General features: G+C 45.2%; 1 protein-coding gene across 4 annotated transcripts in view; it reads left to right on the top strand.

Annotated features, from left to right (window-relative positions):
• Nucleotides 1-11,504: 11,504 nt before the first annotated feature.
• LOC128704604 (uncharacterized) overlaps nt 11,505-19,158 on the top strand; it is a 27,626-nt gene continuing 19,972 nt past the window's right edge. For 3 of the 4 annotated variants that reach the window (XM_070079601.1, XM_053799711.2, XM_070079599.1), the window contains exon 1: nt 11,505-11,628. In XM_070079601.1, coding sequence (XP_069935702.1) covers nt 11,520-11,628 — 109 coding nt within the window. In that variant the 5' untranslated portion in view covers nt 11,505-11,519. Of the gene's footprint in view, nt 11,629-18,923; nt 18,961-19,158 lie in introns of all 4 variants that reach the window. The other variant, XM_053799710.2, reaches the window with a different exon arrangement.

The following is a 19,158-nucleotide window of genomic DNA, read 5'->3' as shown; positions in this document are numbered from 1 at the left end:
CCCAGGGCTCCTTTGTAATGGGATACTTTAGAATGGGGTTAGGACCTGTAATGGTACCCTTGTGCTGTAGGCCTACAACACACTGGTGTACATGCTTGGCAATGTCCGCTGCCATCTTAGGCCAGAAATATTTCATTCGTGCCTGTTTGATACTGTGGTCCTTCCCGGGGTGCGCTACACCTGGGACATCATGGATCAACCTAAGAGTAGCTGGTATCATGGACTCCGGTATCACCAGTTGGTATATGGTTCTGCCGGGATCCACCAGCTGTGCAACACGGCACAGTACTCCTTGGTTGACCACCAAATCCTTCAGTGGAACGGGAGACTTGACCTGTAAGTCAACGTCCTCCTTGGTCAGGAAACGAAGGACTGGAGACCACACAGGATCCTGTCGTTGGGCTCTCTCGAGATCCTCAACAGAGAACGAGTTGCCGACACTCACGAATGCTATATGCCTCGACAGGGCATCAGCTACAACATTTTGCTTACCTGGGACATAGCAAATTTCAGGGTTGTAGTCAATGAACGTGAGCGACCACCGAGCATGCTTTCCCGAGAGGTTCTTATTCGCAAAAAGGGCCAATAAGGGTAGATGATCTGTGTAAATCTTGATAGAATAATGATAGATGATATCCCGAAAATGACTCAAGGCCCATACAATGGCTAAAGCTTCTAGCTCTGTCACTGAATAATTGACTTCCGCTTTAGTAAGGACACGGCTAGCATAGGCAATAGGCTGTTGCTTACCATTAGATTCCTGTGACAAGACTGCACCGATGCCAACTTTGCTGGCATCAGTCGTCAAGGTAAATGCCTTGGTGAAATCAGGGAATCTAAGGGTTGGGGCTGATGTTAACTTGTTCTTAAGAATGACAAAAGCTCGTTCCTGATCACACATCCACTCAAAAGGGGCATCCTTCTTGAGTAAGCGTGTCAGGGGTGCAGCAATGGTGGAGAAACCTGTGATAAAGGTGCGGTAGAAACCCGCCAGGCCTATGAAGGACCGGACTGCATCTGCCGTCATGGGTCTGGGGAATTTCTGCACGGCCGAGATTTTAGACTCGTCCGTCTTTATGCCATTCTGAGTCACTACGTGACCCAGAAATTTTATTTCCTTCTGGAGGAAATGACATTTGGAGAGCTTTACCTTAAGGTTTGCCTGAGCTAGCCTGTCCAATACCCTGTCAAGTTTCTCGAGATGTGACGGAACATCTTGCGACATGACTATGAGATCATCTAGGTAGACCATGAGCGTGCCACCTAGGAGGGTACGGAAAATTGTCATCATCAAATGACTAAACGTGATTGGGCTTCCGCGCAAGCCGAAGGGCATCCTCCTGAACTGGTAATGACCAGTTGGTGTAGAGAAAGCTGTCAACTCTCTGCTCTCATCATCGAGGGGGATCTGCCAGGACCCTTGAAGAAGGTCAAGAGTTGAAAAGACCTTATTATTGCCGATGTTCTGCAACAGGTCGTTTAGAACTGGCAACGGAAAGCGGTCTGGGATCGTACATGCATTCAGTTTCCTGTAATCGATAACAGGGTGCCAGGTTCCATCTTTCTTGGGGACCAGAATAAGGGGAGCATTCCACAGGGAAGTGGACTCCTCAATAACTCCATCACGGAGCATCCATGTAATGAGTTCTTCGGCGAAGACTCTTTGCACATGTGGCAGGCAATACGCAGGTACATAAATGGGTTTAGTACCTTTGTCAAGTGGAATACGGTGAGAGATCAGTGGGGTCAAACCCATCGACTCACCATCTAGTGCGACTGCAGAACGTGCACGATTGAGAACCTGGAGAAATTTTGGGACCTCTTCAGGATAGTCTGTCAAAGCTAGATCATCTTCCTGCACTGGCCGGGTGTTGGAAGAGTCAGCAGCAGACTCACCTGGGAGAACTGCACTCACGAGGAAGTCAGCTGGGGCTTCACCCTCCACTCTCACCGGGAGAGGGAATCTGACAAGGTCGACAAGTGAGGTATTCTTCCGCAGGGGAAATTCTCGACTGTGCATGTTGACAACAAGGACTTGCAACTTACCACATTGCACTGTGTGCAAGGATGGTTCAAGGGAGAGGCCCTTGACTCGGCACGTGTCATTGTCAACCAGCACATGGTCTCCTGCAAAAGCTCTGCTCACGTACACCGTAACAGGAGTGAGCGAGTTAGCTGACAAAGTGACATCATACTTTGTACAAGCAGTAACTCTGCTCGCTGATGCCATGACACGAGTCAGACAGTCGCCTGCCGACAGGGATACTGTGGCTTGACAACTGCTGTTCTCTACAACAGCGTCAGAGTTAGAGTGAAGGTTAGACTGGGCGTCCCCAGACTGGGTTTCACTGGTAACTAAACGCTGATGGCCAGGTGACGGGCAACGAGCTCTACTACGAGGTCGATCAGGACAAGAGACCGACCCCGGGGAGAATGTGCTACGGAAACCACCAGTTTCCAACGATTCCAGGCACTGTGCATACTCTGAGACAGAGTAGCACGTAGTGGATCCTAAGCGCACGCCCCAGAAGGGCACATCCACTCCGTTGAATTCTGCTTTCCACTCAGCTGGATCTAAGCAGATCGTAAGGTCTGCCATGGTTTTGAACCCTATGAGCAGGTCACCTGGGAAAACAATACTATCTACGACTAAGAATTTTGCGGACAGCTTGTGACCCTGGACCGCAAATTCTAACGTTGTACGACCACGAACCGTCAGCGGATTACCTGAGACTCCTCTCAAGGTCTGAATGACAGACGGCTCTGTCGACATGGCCGCGTGAAGCCCAATGTCTTGGAAAAGAGTGGAGCGGACAATGTTAACCACCGAACCTGTATGTAGGAAAAGCTGGACAGGCTTATGGTGGTTAGTGGACTCAACGAGCGGTCCACACGGGTTGTCATACCGAACGTGAAGGCAGGACAGGCTGACGAAATCCCCGGAGTCACAGCTGCTTGAGGCTCGACGCTTGTTGATGAGGCTCGACCTGGAAGGTACGGTACGAGTCTCGGCAACAATGTCAAGACACTGTTTCCTCACTGTCGGCAAGCGTATCACTGCCCAGGGCGGCGAATGCATTGTGGACAGGGACGGAATACAGCGACTCCGACAGGGTTACTATGTCTTTCGCTGGTTTTGCGGATGCGCCTCTTCCCCCGAACTAGTGGAAGGGTTTCTACTAGCACGTGCATTGTGCGATGACTGCTTGCTCCACTCAGCTGACAGCATACTTTGCAGCTTGTTACACTCATTGGAGGTATGACTGGAAGTGTTGTGGTACATACAGACTCCCTCGCGAGACTGAGCATGGGGACGGTGATGGTTACTTTGATACTGAGCGTGGGGATGGTGACGGTTACTTTGCAGGGACTTAGGTTTGTAACACTCCGATCAGTAGTGCCCATGTTTTCCACAGTTGAAACAAGTCACTACGCGCTTAGCAGGTGAGGTTGGAGGTGGTGTTTGCTGGCGACGTTTTGCCTTGGTCCAGGAAGTCGATGACTGCTTTTTTGTATGAGTGACTGTCGTTACTGTGGTCAATATTTTTACTTAGGCAAGTGTTAGTGGGACTGGGGTTAGAAACTTTGTAGGCTGGCTGTCTGACAGCAGCGGCAAAAGTGACTTCCGGCTGCGCCTGCGGGGTCACTGTGGATGGCGCCGGAAGGATGGGTATAGGATCATCTGCAAAGCGACAAACCTTGCCTTGCTCGGCAGGCAGCTTGATCGCGTCAATGGCATCAAATGCACCCAGGACGTCGTGCTGAGGGCCGAGTCCTAGCGCATCAATGGCACCCTGGAGGTTAGGGGGGCATCCCTCTGCATGATGCCTACAGCCAGCATGGGGATGATGTCTTTAGCTTTAATACAGTCATCACCATTCACCCACTTAGTGGAGCTGATGGCATCAGTAAAATCTTTGGCGGCTTGCTCAAACCAGCAAATGCAAGCCAGGGGGCTTTCGTGCCGGTATTGACATTCGGCCAAGACACTGGTAACGATCTCAATGTAATGGCGTTGGCGACTATGCCGAAAATAATGCCTAAATTCCTCCTTAAGCTTGTCCCAAGACTGAATCTCACAAACGCGATTGAGCTGCACAAAGGCACCTATATCATCCCGGGTGAGATCCACTGCTGCAACAGCAGCACGAATGTACTGTGCGTCCGTGGGACTATCAAATAGGGCCTTAACAGTCGTCTAGACTGACTGCAACCATGGCTCTAACCTATTTGAACGACCGTCAAAAAGAAGGGTCGGGTATGGACGATTAGCCGGCCCACTGGTGGTCGAGACTTGAGCCACAAGTTGACCAACTGTCACGGGGGCTTCGATGCCCTGCTGCGTGTTCACACTGGCTGAGGCACCATTGCTAGCATCAGCAGAATCTGGACTAACGGCATGGCCACTGCGTGTGTTAGTCATGACGTCTATTGTTCAAATGCAAGTAGGTCACGAAGAGGGTAAACAGGTCAGAGCAAGAAATGGTATGCACTGGCTACAATTCAACACAGTCAGAGAGAACACGGTACCACGGTACTAGGTAAACTGCTTAGTGATGGAAATAATTTGAGCAAAACAACAACAAAAAAGTGGTACACTCTGAAACACAAAATAAGAGATGTATGCAAGTGAATGAACTACAGGGAAGTGCACAAAATGATGCTAAGGGTGGTCAATAATTTCACCAGGAGACTGGCAACAAAATTTATGAAAAGGAGTTGAACTGTAAACACTGGTAGCAAAAATTGCACAAAATTTAAAATAAATCAGGTACTACACAACACTAAACTGTGCTGCAAGCACAGTTTAAAAAGATTGCAGGTGCTGGCAGTTGGAAATTGGAATGGAAAAAAAAAGGTAATTCACTTGCACAAAGGGAAGTTGACACAGCAAAGATATCAGAGTATGGGATAGTGCCAAAAATCACAGAAAAATAAATACACTATCAAGAAATGCTATATTGCACACAAAATAAAATTAATAAAAATGCAAATTATTAAATTCATCAGCGTGACAGTGTCAGCGTGCCTCGTTGTGCTCCAGGTTTTCTGGTGTTTCACGGTCGCTCTTACGTGCTAGAACTTTAATTTGTGTCATCAATCCTATACGAAGCTTTCTACAACGGATGGGAACATAAAAAGTCTGGGCTGAATGGTACTGCCCTTGATACTGGCCATGTAGTCACAAACTGTAAGGCTGGAGATGATGTCCTGGTAGTCAGTAAATGTGGGGCTGATAGTGCTGTCCTGGGAGACAGTAATGTTGAAGCTGGAGGTGCTGTCCTGGGAGACAGTAATGTTGAAGCTGGAGGTGCTGTCCTGGGAGACAGAAATGGTGAAGCTGGAGATATTGTCCTGGGAGACAGTAATGGTGAAGCTGGAGATTTTGTCCAGGTAGTCGGGAACTATACGCAGGAATACATATAAATGACCTCATAGGGGACAGGAGCCATAGTAGGGAAACAAGTGTAGTCAAAGATAAGATAAAACCAATATTTCAAACTAGAAATACCGCAGGAAATAGCAAACAAGAGGACTCCAATAGCAATACTGAGGATAAATTACCAAAAACAACTGGTGGGAGCTCCATTGTTGGTGCTAGGGAGGATAGAAGTAAGACAGGGAAACATGCACCAACAGGGAATACAGTCACAGAAACCCAAGGCAAACGGAAGCCAAGCCTGTGCACATACTATGCACTTGGTATCTGCTGGCATGGGAAATCTGGAAAAACAGATGGGACATGCAACTAGACCACCCTAGAAAATGCCATGCCCATATGACAACAGGAAAATGCAAACTCCCTTCCTGTAAGCTTTTTCACCCTGAAATGTGTACCTCTTCAGTACAGGAAAGACTGTGCTATAACTTAAATTGCCAGGCATACCATCTAAAGGGGACAAAAAGATACAAAACATCCAGGCCATGGGAAAACCTGGGTAGCCACAGCCACTCAAGAGGGAGAGGTTTTTTAGTGCCAGGAAGGAAAAAAAAACTGGCAGGAAATGGCAGAAATCGTACACCAAATCCAGTCATTCCTGGAGTGGAACCACAGTCGATGGCCTCCACTCCAAACCAACAGATACAGATACTAATGCCGGAAAAAAAATCCCCCCCCCCAGTACCAACAATACCACCAGTCCGATAACATTCTTCTTTGCAAATATACAGGGTCTAAAGCCAGCAACAAACAACAAAATACCTTTCATCCGTGGACTGCTTGCAGAGGCAAAGGCAATGTTCGCGGCTTTCACTGAGACCCACATAAAGGATCACTTGGACAACGAAATATGGATCCCAGGTTACAACCTATACAGATGTGACAGAGTGAACAGGCAAAAGGGGGGGGGGTTGGCCTGTACATTGCAGAGTCACTTGTTTGCACAGAACTGCTTAATGCCTCAAATGATGTAGTGGAAGTTTTAGCAGTAAAGGTCGAGAACCAAAACCTAGTCATTGTGGTAGTCTACAAGCCTCCGGATGCAACATCCCAGCAATTCCAGGAACAGCTGTTAAAAATTGACCACTGTCTGGAAAATCTTCCAGCTCCTGCACCCAACATCTTGCTCCTGGGGGATTTGAACTTAAGGCACCTAAAATGGAGGAATATAGCAAATAATATTGTTGCAGTAATAACACCAGGAGGCAGCTCTGATGAAAACTCACACTCACACGAGCTTTTAAATCTCTGTCTCAACTATTGGACCACTACGACAAGGTCCTAAATGCACTAGAAGACAAAAAGAATGCAGATGTAATATATACAGACTTTGCAAAAGCCTTCGACAAGTGTGACCATGGCGTAATAGCGCACAAAATGCGTGCTAAAGGAATAACAGGAAAAGTCGGTCGATGGATCTATAATTTCCTCACTAACAGAACACAGAGAGTAGTCGTCAACAGAGTAAAGTCCGAGGCAGCTACGGTGAAAAGCTCTGTTCCACAAGGCACAGTACTCGCTCCCATCTTGTTCCTCATCCTTATATCCGACATAGACAAGGATGTCAGCCACAGCACCGTGTCTTCCTTTGCAGATGACACCCGAATCTGCATGACAGTGTCTTCCATTGCAGACACTGCAAAGCTCCAGGCAGACATCAACCAAATCTTTCAGTGGGCTGCAGAAAACAATATGAAGTTCAACGATGAGAAATTTCAATTACTCAGATATGGTAAACATGAGGAAATTAAATCTTCATCAGAGTACAAAACAAATTCTGGCCACAAAATAGAGCGAAACACCAACGTCAAAGACCTGGGAGTGATCATGTCGGAGGATCTCACCTTCAAGGACCATAACATTGTATCAATCGCATCTGCTAGAAAAATGACAGGATGGATAGTGAGAACCTTCAAAACTAGGGAGGCCAAGCCCATGATGACACTCTTCAGGTCACTTGTTCTATCTAGGCTGGAATATTGCTGCACACTAACAGCACCTTTCAAGGCAGGTGAAATTGCCGACCTAGAAAATGTACAGAGAACTTTCACGGCGCGGATAACGGAGATAAAACACCTCAATTATTGGCAGCGCTTGAGGTTCCTAAACCTGTATTCCCTGGAACGCAGGAGGGAGAGATACATGATTATATACACCTGGAAAATCCTAGAGGGACTAGTACCGAACTTGCACACGAAAATCACCCACTACGAAAGCAAAAGACTTGGCAGACGATGCACCATCCCCCCAATGAAAAGCAGGGGTGTCACTAGCACGTTAAGAGACCATACAATAAGTGTCAGGGGCCCGAGACTGTTCAACTGCCTCCCAGCACACATAAGGGGGATTACCAACAGACCCCTGGCAGTCTTCAAGCTGGCACTGGACAAGCACCTAAAGTCAGTTCCGGATCAGCCGGGCTGTGGCTCGTATGTTGGTTTGCGTGCAGCCAGCAGCAACAGCCTGGTTGATCAGGCTCTGATCCACCAGGAGGCCTGGTCTCAGACCGGGCCGCGGGGGCGTTGACCCCCGGAACTCTCTCCAGGTAAACTCCAGGTAAACCAGCAAATAATAGAGCCTACTAGACTGGAGAATACACTAGACCTCATCTTCACTAACAATGATGATCTGATAAGAAATGTCACCATATCAAAAACAATATACTCAGATCACAACATAATTGAGGTTCAGACATGTATGCGTGGAGCCCCAGACCGACAAAATGAGACTAGTCACGAGGGAGCATTCACCAAATTCAACTTCAATAACAAAAACATAAAGTGGGACCAAGTAAACCAAGTCCTAACCGATATAAGCTGCGAAGATACACTAAGCAACACAGACCCCAACTTATGCCTAGAACAGATTAACTCGGTGGCACTCGATGTATGCACAAGGCTTATTCCTCTAAGAAAAAGGAGAAGTAGATGTAAAATAGAAAGAGACAGGCGCTCCCTTTACAGGCGACGGAAAAGAATAACAGAGCGGCTAAAAGAGGTCAATATATCTGAAATGCGTAGGGAGACACTGGTCAGAGAAATAGCAAGCATCGAACTTAAGCTAAAAGAATCCTTTAGGAGTCAGGAATCGCGGGAAGAACTAAAAGCCATAAATGAAATCGAAAGAAACCCAAAGTATTTCTTCTCCTATGCCAAATCAAAATCGAGAACAACGTCCAGTATTGGGCCCCTACTTAAACCAGATGGGTCCTACACAGATGACAGCAAGGAAATGAGTGAGCTACTCAAGTCCCAATATGACTCAGTTTTTAGCAAGCCGCTAACCAGACTGAGAGTCGAAGATCAAAATTAATTTTTTATGAGAGAGCCACAAAATTTGATTAACACAAGCCTATCCGATCTTATCCTGACGCCAAATGACTTCGAACAGGCGATAAATGACATGCCCATGCACTCTGCCCCAGGGCCAGACTCATGGAACTCTGTGTTCATCAAGAACTGCAAGAAGCCCCTATCACGAGCCTTTTCCATCCTATGGAGAGGGAGCATGGACACGGGGGTCGTCCCTCAGTTACTAAAAACAACAGACATAGCCCCACTCCACAAAGGGGGCAGTAAAGCAACAGCAAAGAACTACAGACCAATAGCACTAACATCCCATATCATAAAAATCTTTGAAAGGGTCCTAAGAAGCAAGATCACAACCCATCTAGAAACCCATCAGTTACACAACCCAGGGCAACATGGGTTTAGAACAGGTCGCTCCTGTCTGTCTCAACTATTGGATCACTACGACAAGGTCCTAAATGCACTAGAAGACAAAAAGAATGCAGATGTAATATATACAGACTTTGCAAAAGCCTTCGACAAGTGTGACCATGGCGTAATAGCGCACAAAATGCGTGCTAAAGGAATAACAGGAAAAGTCGGTCGATGGATCTATAATTTCCTCACTAACAGAACACAGAGAGTAGTCGTCAACAGAGTAAAGTCCGAGGCAGCTACGGTGAAAAGCTCTGTTCCACAAGGCACAGTACTCGCTCCCATCTTGTTCCTCATCCTCATATCCGACATAGACAAGGATGTCAGCCACAGCACCGTGTCTTCCTTTGCAGATGACACCCGAATCTGCATGACAGTGTCTTCCATTGCAGACACTGCAAAGCTCCAGGCGGACATCAACCAAATCTTTCAGTGGGCTGCAGAAAACAATATGAAGTTCAACGATGAGAAATTTCAATTACTCAGATATGGTAAACATGAGGAAATTAAATCTTCATCAGAGTACAAAACAAATTCTGGCCACAAAATAGAGCGAAACACCAACGTCAAAGACCTGGGAGTGATCATGTCGGGGGATCTCACCTTCAAGGACCATAACATTGTATCAATCGCATCTGCTAGAAAAATGACAGGATGGATAATGAGAACCTTCAAAACTAGGGAGCCCAAGCCCATGATGACACTCTTCAGGTCACTTGTTCTATCTAGGCTGGAATATTGCTGCACACTAACAGCACCTTTCAAGGCAGGTGAAATTGCCGACCTAGAAAATGTACAGAGAACTTTCACGGTGCGCATAACGGAGATAAAACACCTCAATTATTGGGAGCACTTGAGGTTCCTAAACCTGTATTCCCTGGAACGCAGGAGGGAGAGATACATGATTATATACACCTGGAAAATCCTAGAGGGACTAGTACCGAACTTGCACACGAAAATCACTCACTACGAAAGCAAAAGACTTGGCAGACGATGCAGCATCCCCCCAATGAAAAGCAGGGGTGTCACTAGCACGTTAAGAGACCATACAATAAGTGTCAGGGGCCCGAGACTGTTCAACTGCCTCCCAGCACACATAAGGGGGATTACCAACAGACCCCTGGCAGTCTTCAAGCTGGCACTGGACAAGCACCTAAAGTCAGTTCCTGATCAGCCGGGCTGTGGCTCGTACGTTGGTTTGCGTGCAGCCAGCAGCAACAGCCTGGTTGATCAGGCTCTGATCCACCAGGAGGCCTGGTCACAGACCGGGCCGCGGGGGCGTTGACCCCCGGAACTCTCTCCAGGTAAACTCCAGGTAAACATGTACAAGGTATGCAAGTACATCTACAAGGTATGCAAGTACATGTACATGGTATGCAAGTACATGTACAAGGTATACAAGTACATGTACAAGGTATGCAAGTACATGTACAAGGTATACAAGTACATGTACAAGGTATACAAGTACATGTACAAGGTATACAAGTACATGTACAAGGTATACAAGTACATGTACAAGGTATACAAGTACATGTACAAGGTATACAAGTACATGTACAAGGTATACAAGTACATGTACAAAGTATACAAGTACATGTACAAGGTATACAAGTACATGTACAAAGTATACAAGTGCATGTACAAGGTATACAAGTACATGTACAAAGTATACAAGTACATGTACAAGGTATACAAGTACAAGTACAAAGTATACAAGTACATGTACAAGATATACCAGTACATGTACAAGGTATACAAGTACATGTACAAGGTATACAAGTACATGTACAAGGTATACAAGTACATGTACAAGGTATACAAGTACATGTACAAAGTATACAAGTACATGTACAAGGTATACAAGTACATGTACAAGGTATACAAGTGCATGTACAAGGTATACAAGTACATGTACAAAGTATACAAGTACATGTACAAGGTATATAAGTACAAGTACAAAGTATACAAGTAATGTACAAGATATACCAGTACATGTACAAGGTATACAAGTACATGTACAAGATATACCAGTACATGTACAAGGTATACAAGTACATGTACAAGGTATACAAGTACATGTACAAGGTATACAAGTACATGTACAAGGTATACAAGTACATGTACAAGGTATACAAGTACATGTACAAGGTATACAAGTACATGTACAAGGTATACAAGTACATGTACAAGGTATACAGATCATAGCTGACATCAATGACATACTACTATACAGAAAGTCGCTTGTTGGGCAGAGTATTTCCCACAAATGAAATACATGAAACTCAATTTTGAACCAACTAATTAACCAGGTAACAAGGCAGTCGCCAATACACACAATTATCTAAACTATCGTGAATATGCCAAGGAACAAACAACCCCAGTCTTCCCCTGGTCGAGGTGGACGAGTGACGTGGATTTGCTATCATGTCTTGGATTATATTCTGGAGAATCATACTTGCTCTCTCTGTAAGTGTCTTGTGGCTTCCATACAGGAAATGTCTCGCTGTTTAAAGAATATGTGGGTTTATTATTGATTATAGAATATGTAGGTAGTTGTAAGTAAGACCCCTTTACTGGTATTGGGAATTTTATTAAATCAAGTATTAACTGGGTTCATGCAAAAGAACTTGTTGATTTGAAAGAAATATTTTGGTAAGTGTATTTACAGACTTGTCGAAGAATATTAGGTAAATACAAATGGGGTTTCAATTTTAATGCAAGAACAGTCCCTTCATCATCTCAAGCTAAAAGTTATATTATAGCTGGAAGGGAGAAGGACTAGTGAGGGTGGAGTACTTTAGCACCTTGACATTACCTAATCATACGAGGAATTAAATACGTGCACACTTTCCTTGACCTTAAACATCAAAATGGTATACAATACCGACAGGTTGTAAGGTAAGACGCATATGCAACAGTTAGACAACTTTATTCCGAAACGCTTCGCCTACACAGTAGGCTTCTTCAGTCGAATACAGAAAGTAGGCAGGAACAGTAGAGATGTGAAGACGATGTAATCAGTCCATCACCCTTGAAGTCGTAGAATTTGAGGTTGTCAGTCCCTCAGCCTGGAGAAGTTCAGATAGTTCCTGACTATGGAACTGAACTTCTCCAGGCTGAGGGACTGACAACCTCAAATTCTACGACTTCAAGGGTGATGGACTGATTACATCGTCTTCACATCTCTACTGTTCCTGCCTACTTTCTGTATTCGACTGAAGAAGCCTACTGTGTGGGCGAAACTTTTCGGAATAAAGTTCTGTTGCATATGTGTCCTTGACCTTAAACAACTCCCTTTATCTCTTAAGCTTTTCTGCTCAATCTGCCACAATTTCCACCCAGGCCATGTAAGATTCCTCCAGATTTAACTAAGTTTGCTCCCCGCTCCTCAGCTTTCACTATTTTTGCATCTTATTCCTTTTTATTTACTAGTATAAATATTTTTTTTACGTTGAAAACCCACCAATTTCTTCCTTTCCTTCCTGCCATTCCTCAGAAAGGAAAGGAAAAAATTTCTCTTCTCTCTTTAAAATCTTCAACTTCAGTTTGGCCCGCTGGTCTGGTGGGTAAAGCTCCCGCTTCACACACGGAGGGCCCGGGTTCGATTCCCGGCGGGTGGAAAAATTTCGACACGTTTCCTTACACCTATTGTCCTGTTCACCTAGCAGCAAATAGGTACCTGGGTGTTAGTCGACTGGTGTGGGTGGCATCCTGGGGGACAAGATTAAGGACCACAATGGAAATAAGTTAGACAGTCCTCGATGACGCACTGACTTTCTTGGGTTATCCTGGGTGGCTAACCCTCCGGGATTAAAAATCCGAACGAAATCTTCTTATCTCCTGGGTTACTAGCCCTTCACACTAATAATCCTGTATATTAATTTAGGTAGGCAATGCGTTGGCCAACCTGTTACTATACTCTAATAATTCTACCATGAGTTACGAGTAAGAACGTACCGGAATTTAATGGTAATGTGGCTCGTACGTTGGTTTGCGTGCAGCCAGCAGCAACAGCCTGGTTGATCAGGCGCTGATCCACCAGGAGGCCTGGTCACAGACCGGGCCGCGGGGGCGTTGACCCCCGAAACTCTCTCCAGGTAAACTCCAGGTATGGTGGTATCAAGTATCTGGAAGATACTTTAGTAGAATTTAGGCCGTTTATTAAAAACCTAACACTACAAATTGATTCTTCAGCCCTAATAAGTAACTAAGTTGACTGACAATCTAATAGCTGCAAGAATATCGTGATAGTAATGGGTTGGATTTGAGGACTTGGTACAATCCAGTTAGGCCTCCAAAATATCTAAATGCTTAAAAAAAAAAAAAATAGCATGTCTGAAATAGACATGTGAAACATCTGGGTATCTTCGTTTTAGAAGTTTCGCCATCAGTGGCTTTATCAATAGAGATTCTTGGACATAATTTGAAGACAGTAGAACTGGGATTTGTACTGAGTCACTGGATGGCGAGAAGTCTAAAATAGATACCCAGATATAGTGCGCCTTAATTTAATCTTAAATAACAAAAAAAGGCACAATACCGTGACTGGAACGATACACAAATAACCCGCACATAAAGGAGAAGCTTACGACGACGTTTCGCCCCGACTTGTACCATTTACAAAGTCATGTTGTGACTTTGTAAATGGTGAAAGTCGGGCCGAAACGTCATCGTAAGCTTCTTTTATGTGCGGGTTATTTGTGTATTTAATTTAATCTTGTCTGTATTATATACCATTCCTGTACATGGAATAGCTGCCTGACTTTTGGTAAGTTATTGCTGACGACAATTATAGTAGCCTCTACGCTTTGGTCATAAGGTCTTCCCGAGTAACCTGACCTCTTCGACCTTCAAAACGCTGACCGTTCACCATACTTCATTGGACACTTTCCTGTCATGGCTACAGAAATCTTTGCTCCTCTTTGTTCTGCACATTTTATATCTCCCACATGGTAATATGTACACAATAAACGTTTAAGCTTATAATATTGGCGTAATATTTATATATACTTATGGTAATCATAGTTTGATAAAACTAGTGACCTTAGCTATGTGAAATTATCACACCGGCCGATTCCCACCAAGGCAGGGTGGCCCGAAAAAGAAAAACTTCCACCATCATTCACTCCATCACTGTCTTGCCAGAAGGGTGCTTTACACTACAGTTTTTAAACTGCAACATTAACACCCCTCTACCTAAAGTTTTCAACGTCACAGCTTCATTAAAAACTTGCACCAGTTGTCATTAATCTTCGAAGGGTGATTAATGATAGTTGCTTCCATGTTCTCTTGTGCACCTCGTCCAGTTTAGTTTATTGTAACTATTTTCAAAGCGGCAAATAGCCCAACCCTTCAATTCAAGTTTATTTTCTATAAGGGTTACAATGTGGGGTTTACATGTTATAAAATACTAATTACAGAGGGGGGCCACTAGGACACCTAGCATGGCTAGGCTTTACAGAGGGGGGCCACTAGGACACCTAGCATACCTGGAGAGAGTTTACCTGGAGAGAGTTTCGGGGGTCAACGCCCCCGCGGCCCGGTCTGTGACCAGGCCTCCTGGTAGATCAGCGCCTGATCAACCAGGCTGTTGCTGCTGGCTGCACGCAAACCAACGTACGAGCCACAGCCCGGCTGATCAGGAACTGACTTTAGGTGCTTGTCCAGTGCCAGCTTGAAGACTGCCAGGGGTCTGTTGGTAATCCCCCTTATGTGTGCTGGGAGGCAGTTGAACAGTCTCGGGCCCCTGACACTTATTGTATGGTCTCTTAACGTGCTAGTGACACCCCTGCTTTTCATTGGGGGGATGGTGCATCGTCTGCCAAGTCTTTTGCTTTCGTAGTGAGTGATTTTCGTGTGCAAGTTCGGTACTAGTCCCTCTAGGATTTTCCAGGTGTATATAATCATGTATCTCTCCCTCCTGCGTTCCAGGGAATACAGGTTCAGGAACCTCAAGCGCTCCCAGTAATTGGTGTTTTATCTCCGTTATGCGCGCCGTGAAAGTTCTCTGTACATTTTCTAGGTCGGCAATTTCACCTGCCTTGAAAGGTGCTGTTAGAGTGCAGCAATATTCCAGCCTAGATAGAACAAGTGACCTGAAGAGTGTCATCATGGGCTTGGCCTCCCTAGTTTTGAAGGTTCTCATTATCCATCCTGTCATTTTTCTAGCAGATGCGATTGATACAATGTTATGGTCCTTGAAGGTGAGATCCTCCGACATAATCACTCCCAGGTCTTTGACGTTGGTGTTTCGCATGGCTAGGCTTTACAGAGGGGGGGCCACTAGGACACCTAGCATGGCTAGGCTTTACAGAGGGGGGGCCACTAGGACACCTAGCATGGCTAGGCTTTACAGGGGGGGGCCACTAGGACACCTAGCATGGCTAGGCTTTACAGGGGGGGGCCCACTAGGACACCTAGCATGGCTAGGCTTTACAGAGGGGGGGCCACTAGGACACCTAGCATGGCTAGGCTTTACAGAGGGGGGGCCACTAGGACACTTAGCATGGCTAGGCTTTACAGAGGGGGGGCCACTAGGACACCTAGCATGGCTAGGCTTTACAGAGGGGGGGCCACTAGGACACCTAGCATGGCTAGGCTTTACAGAGGGGGGGCCACTAGGACACCTAGCATGGCTAGGCTTTACAGAGGGGGGGGGGCCACTAGGACACCTAGCATGGCTAGGCTTTACAGAGGGGGCCACTAGGACACCTAGCATGGCTAGGCATTTCAGGCAGACTTTAATTAATTCTCAACATTAAATCCTTACAGATTATGGTATTAAGGCTGTGACTACATCATAATTTGTGAGTTTAGCAATGTGAATGCTTTTGTTTTGGCACAATACAAAGTGTGTATATTTGAGTATCATAGGCAAACTTATGACTAGTTAGGATTTATTATTTTAAGATTAGTATTTCTGGGTTTATAGTCAGTGGGTGAGCGAGTGTAATTGTGAACCACCAGGTGGTTATGTAGTTAGTTGTCGGGGTGGATCAGGGAGATAAGATGTTTTCTAACTGTAGTTTTGAAAGTGATGAATGTGTCTGCAGTTCTAGAGTTTTCAGGTAGGGTGTTCCAGATTTTAGGTCCTTTGAAATATATTTAATTTTTGTAAAGGTTTAGTCGGACATGGGGAATGTCAGATGTTTGTCTGGTGTTATGCCTGTGGATCCTGTCACAACTATCAAGAAAGTGTTTTAGGTCAAGGTTAACATTGGAATTTAAGTTCCTGAAGATATAGATTGCACAGTAAGTGTGGATGTTCTGAACAGGGCGTAAGTTTAGATCGATGAAGAGTGGGGTGGGGGGGGGGTGTTGCCAGGGATGGGATTTAGTGATTATTCTTACTGCAGCTTTTTGTTGGGTTATTATTGGCTTTAGGTGTGTTGCTGCAGTTGATCCCCAAGCACAGATAGCTTAGGTGAGGTATGGATATATAAGTGAATGGTATAGTGAGAGATGAAGGGAAGTTTACGGTACGTAGTACCCATACGAATCCTAAATACGTGGATATATAAATTATAGTATCCAGATGTCAAATTGAATAGGTTCTAGCGTTTAGTGTAGTGCATGGACACGGGGGGTCGTCCCACAGTTACTAAAAACAACAGACATAGCCCCACTCCACAAAGGGGACAGTAAAGCAACAGCAAAGAACTACAGACCGATAGCACTAACATCCCATATCATAAAAATCTTTGAAAGGGTCCTAAGAAGCAAGATCACCACCCATCTAGAAACCCATCGGTTACACAACCCAGGGCAACATGGGTTTAGAACAGGTCGCTCCTGTCTGTCTCAACTATTGGATCACTACGACAAGGTCCTAGATGCACTAGAAGACAAAAAGAATGCGGATGTAATATATACAGACTTTGCAAAAGCCTTCGACAAGTGTGACCATGGCGTAATAGCGCACAAAATGCGTGCTAAAAGGAATAACAGGAAAAGCCAGTCGATGTATCTATAACTTCCTCACTAACAGAACACAGTAGTAGTCAACAGAGTCAAGTCCGAGGCAGCTACGATGAAAAGCTCTGTTCCACAAGGCACAGTACTTTCTCCCATCTTGTTCCTCATCCTCGTATCTGACAGACAAGGATGTCAGCCACAGCACCGTGTCTTCCTTTGCAGATGATGCCCGAAACTGCACGACAGTGTCTTCCATTGCAGACACTGCAAGGCTCCAGGCGGACATCAACCAAATCTTTCAGTGGGCTGCAGAAAACAATATGAAGTTTAACGAAGAGAAATTTCAGTTACTCAGATATGGCAAACACGAGGAAATTAAATCTTCATCAGAGTACAAAAATTCTGGCCACAAAATAAAGCGAAACACAAACGTCAAAGACCTGGGAGTGATCATATCGGAGGATCTCTCCTTCAAGGACCATAACACTGTATCAATCGCATCTGCTAGAAAAATGACAGGATGGATGAGAACCTTCAAAACTAGGGATGCCAAGCCCATGACTCTTCAAGGTCACTTGTTCTATCTAGGCTGGAATATTGCTGCACGCTAACAGCACCTTTCAAGACAGATGAAATTGCTGACCTAGAAAATGTACAGAGAACCTTCACGGCGCGCATAACTGAGATAAAACACCTCAATTACTGGGAGCGCTTGAGGTTCCTGAACCTGTATTTCCTGGAACGCAGGAGGGAGAGATACATGATTATATACACCTGGAAAATCCTAGAGGGACTAGTACCGAACTTGCACACGAAAATCACTCACTACGAAAGCAAAAGACTTGGCAGACGATGCAACATCCCCCCAATGAAAAGCAGGGGTGTCAGGGGCCCGAGACTGTTCAACTGCCTCCCAGCATACATAATGGGGATTACCAATAGACCCCTGGCAGTCTTCAAGCTGGCACTGGACAAGCACCTAAGTCAGTACCTGACCAGCCGGGATGTGGCTCGTACGTTGGTTTGCGTACAGCCAGCAGTAACAGCCTGGTTGATCAGGCTCTGATCCACCAGGAGGCCTGGTCACAGACCGGGCCGCGGGGGCGTTGACCCCCGTTGACCCTGGTAAACTCCAGGTACTCTGGCTAATACTTTACCTTTTAGAGCAACCTTAAAATACTGCTGGAATCTTAATCTATGCAATACTAAGGACTTCTGCTTGTCTAAAATCTTGCCGAACTGTCTACAATTTGTAGACTAAATTCACAATTTTCATTCAGTTGGTTACTTTTCCTAGGCAACTTATGGTTAACTTGCCTCTTAGACCAGTAATCTAGTTGGGTGAGGTTCCCAGTTGAATTTTCTGCTAATCGCTTGAGATTGTTTCCTACAACTTTCATTTAACCATCCAAGAATGTTAGTGCGTCATGGACTTGCTTCCATTGTGGTCCTCAATCTTGTTCCCACGATGCGACCCACACCAGTCCACTAACCACTGAGTACCTATTTACTGCTAGGTGAACAGAACAGGTGTACGGATAAGCGGCGAAGTTTCAATCACGCCGGGAATCTAACCCGGGTCCTTTGTGTGTGAAGCGAGAGCTTTAGCCACCGGGGCTCCCCAGATCTAATATACTTTAGCACAAGAACTATAACAGTTAAGATTGTCCCATTTAAGCAGGATACCTTGTAAGGTTCAATAACCAGGTTAGTGGAAAAAGAATTAGACTACTAAAGTTAATATAAAAATGTAAAATTTTGGGAAGCTAGGCTCGTGCGGAAGCTTTTTTTATTACTAAAAATTCTTATTTCTGTATCTGCCTTAACTGGTAAAATGTTCTCTGCAGGTTGTAGTCTGGGTGTCTGCTCTGCCCAGCAAGCCTGGTATGTATGCAAACTTAACATTACTTTTTCCACTTTTTTTCACAACTGAAAATGGTTAGTTTTAGTTTAATGTTTATTATGCACCCCATACCCATCCTGTGGGCGGAGTTTACCTGGAGTTTTACCTGGAGCGGTAGTCAAAAGATTACAGAGGTACATAATTGGTCCAGGGACTGGACTCCAAAGTTTTGATAGCTG

The sequence above is a fragment of the Cherax quadricarinatus genome, chromosome 100 (assembly GCF_038502225.1).
Source record: "Cherax quadricarinatus isolate ZL_2023a chromosome 100, ASM3850222v1, whole genome shotgun sequence".
NCBI lineage: Eukaryota > Metazoa > Arthropoda > Malacostraca > Decapoda > Parastacidae > Cherax > Cherax quadricarinatus.
The sequence above is the reverse complement of the archived record's forward strand: the minus strand, read 5'-3'. Positions and strand labels throughout refer to the sequence as shown.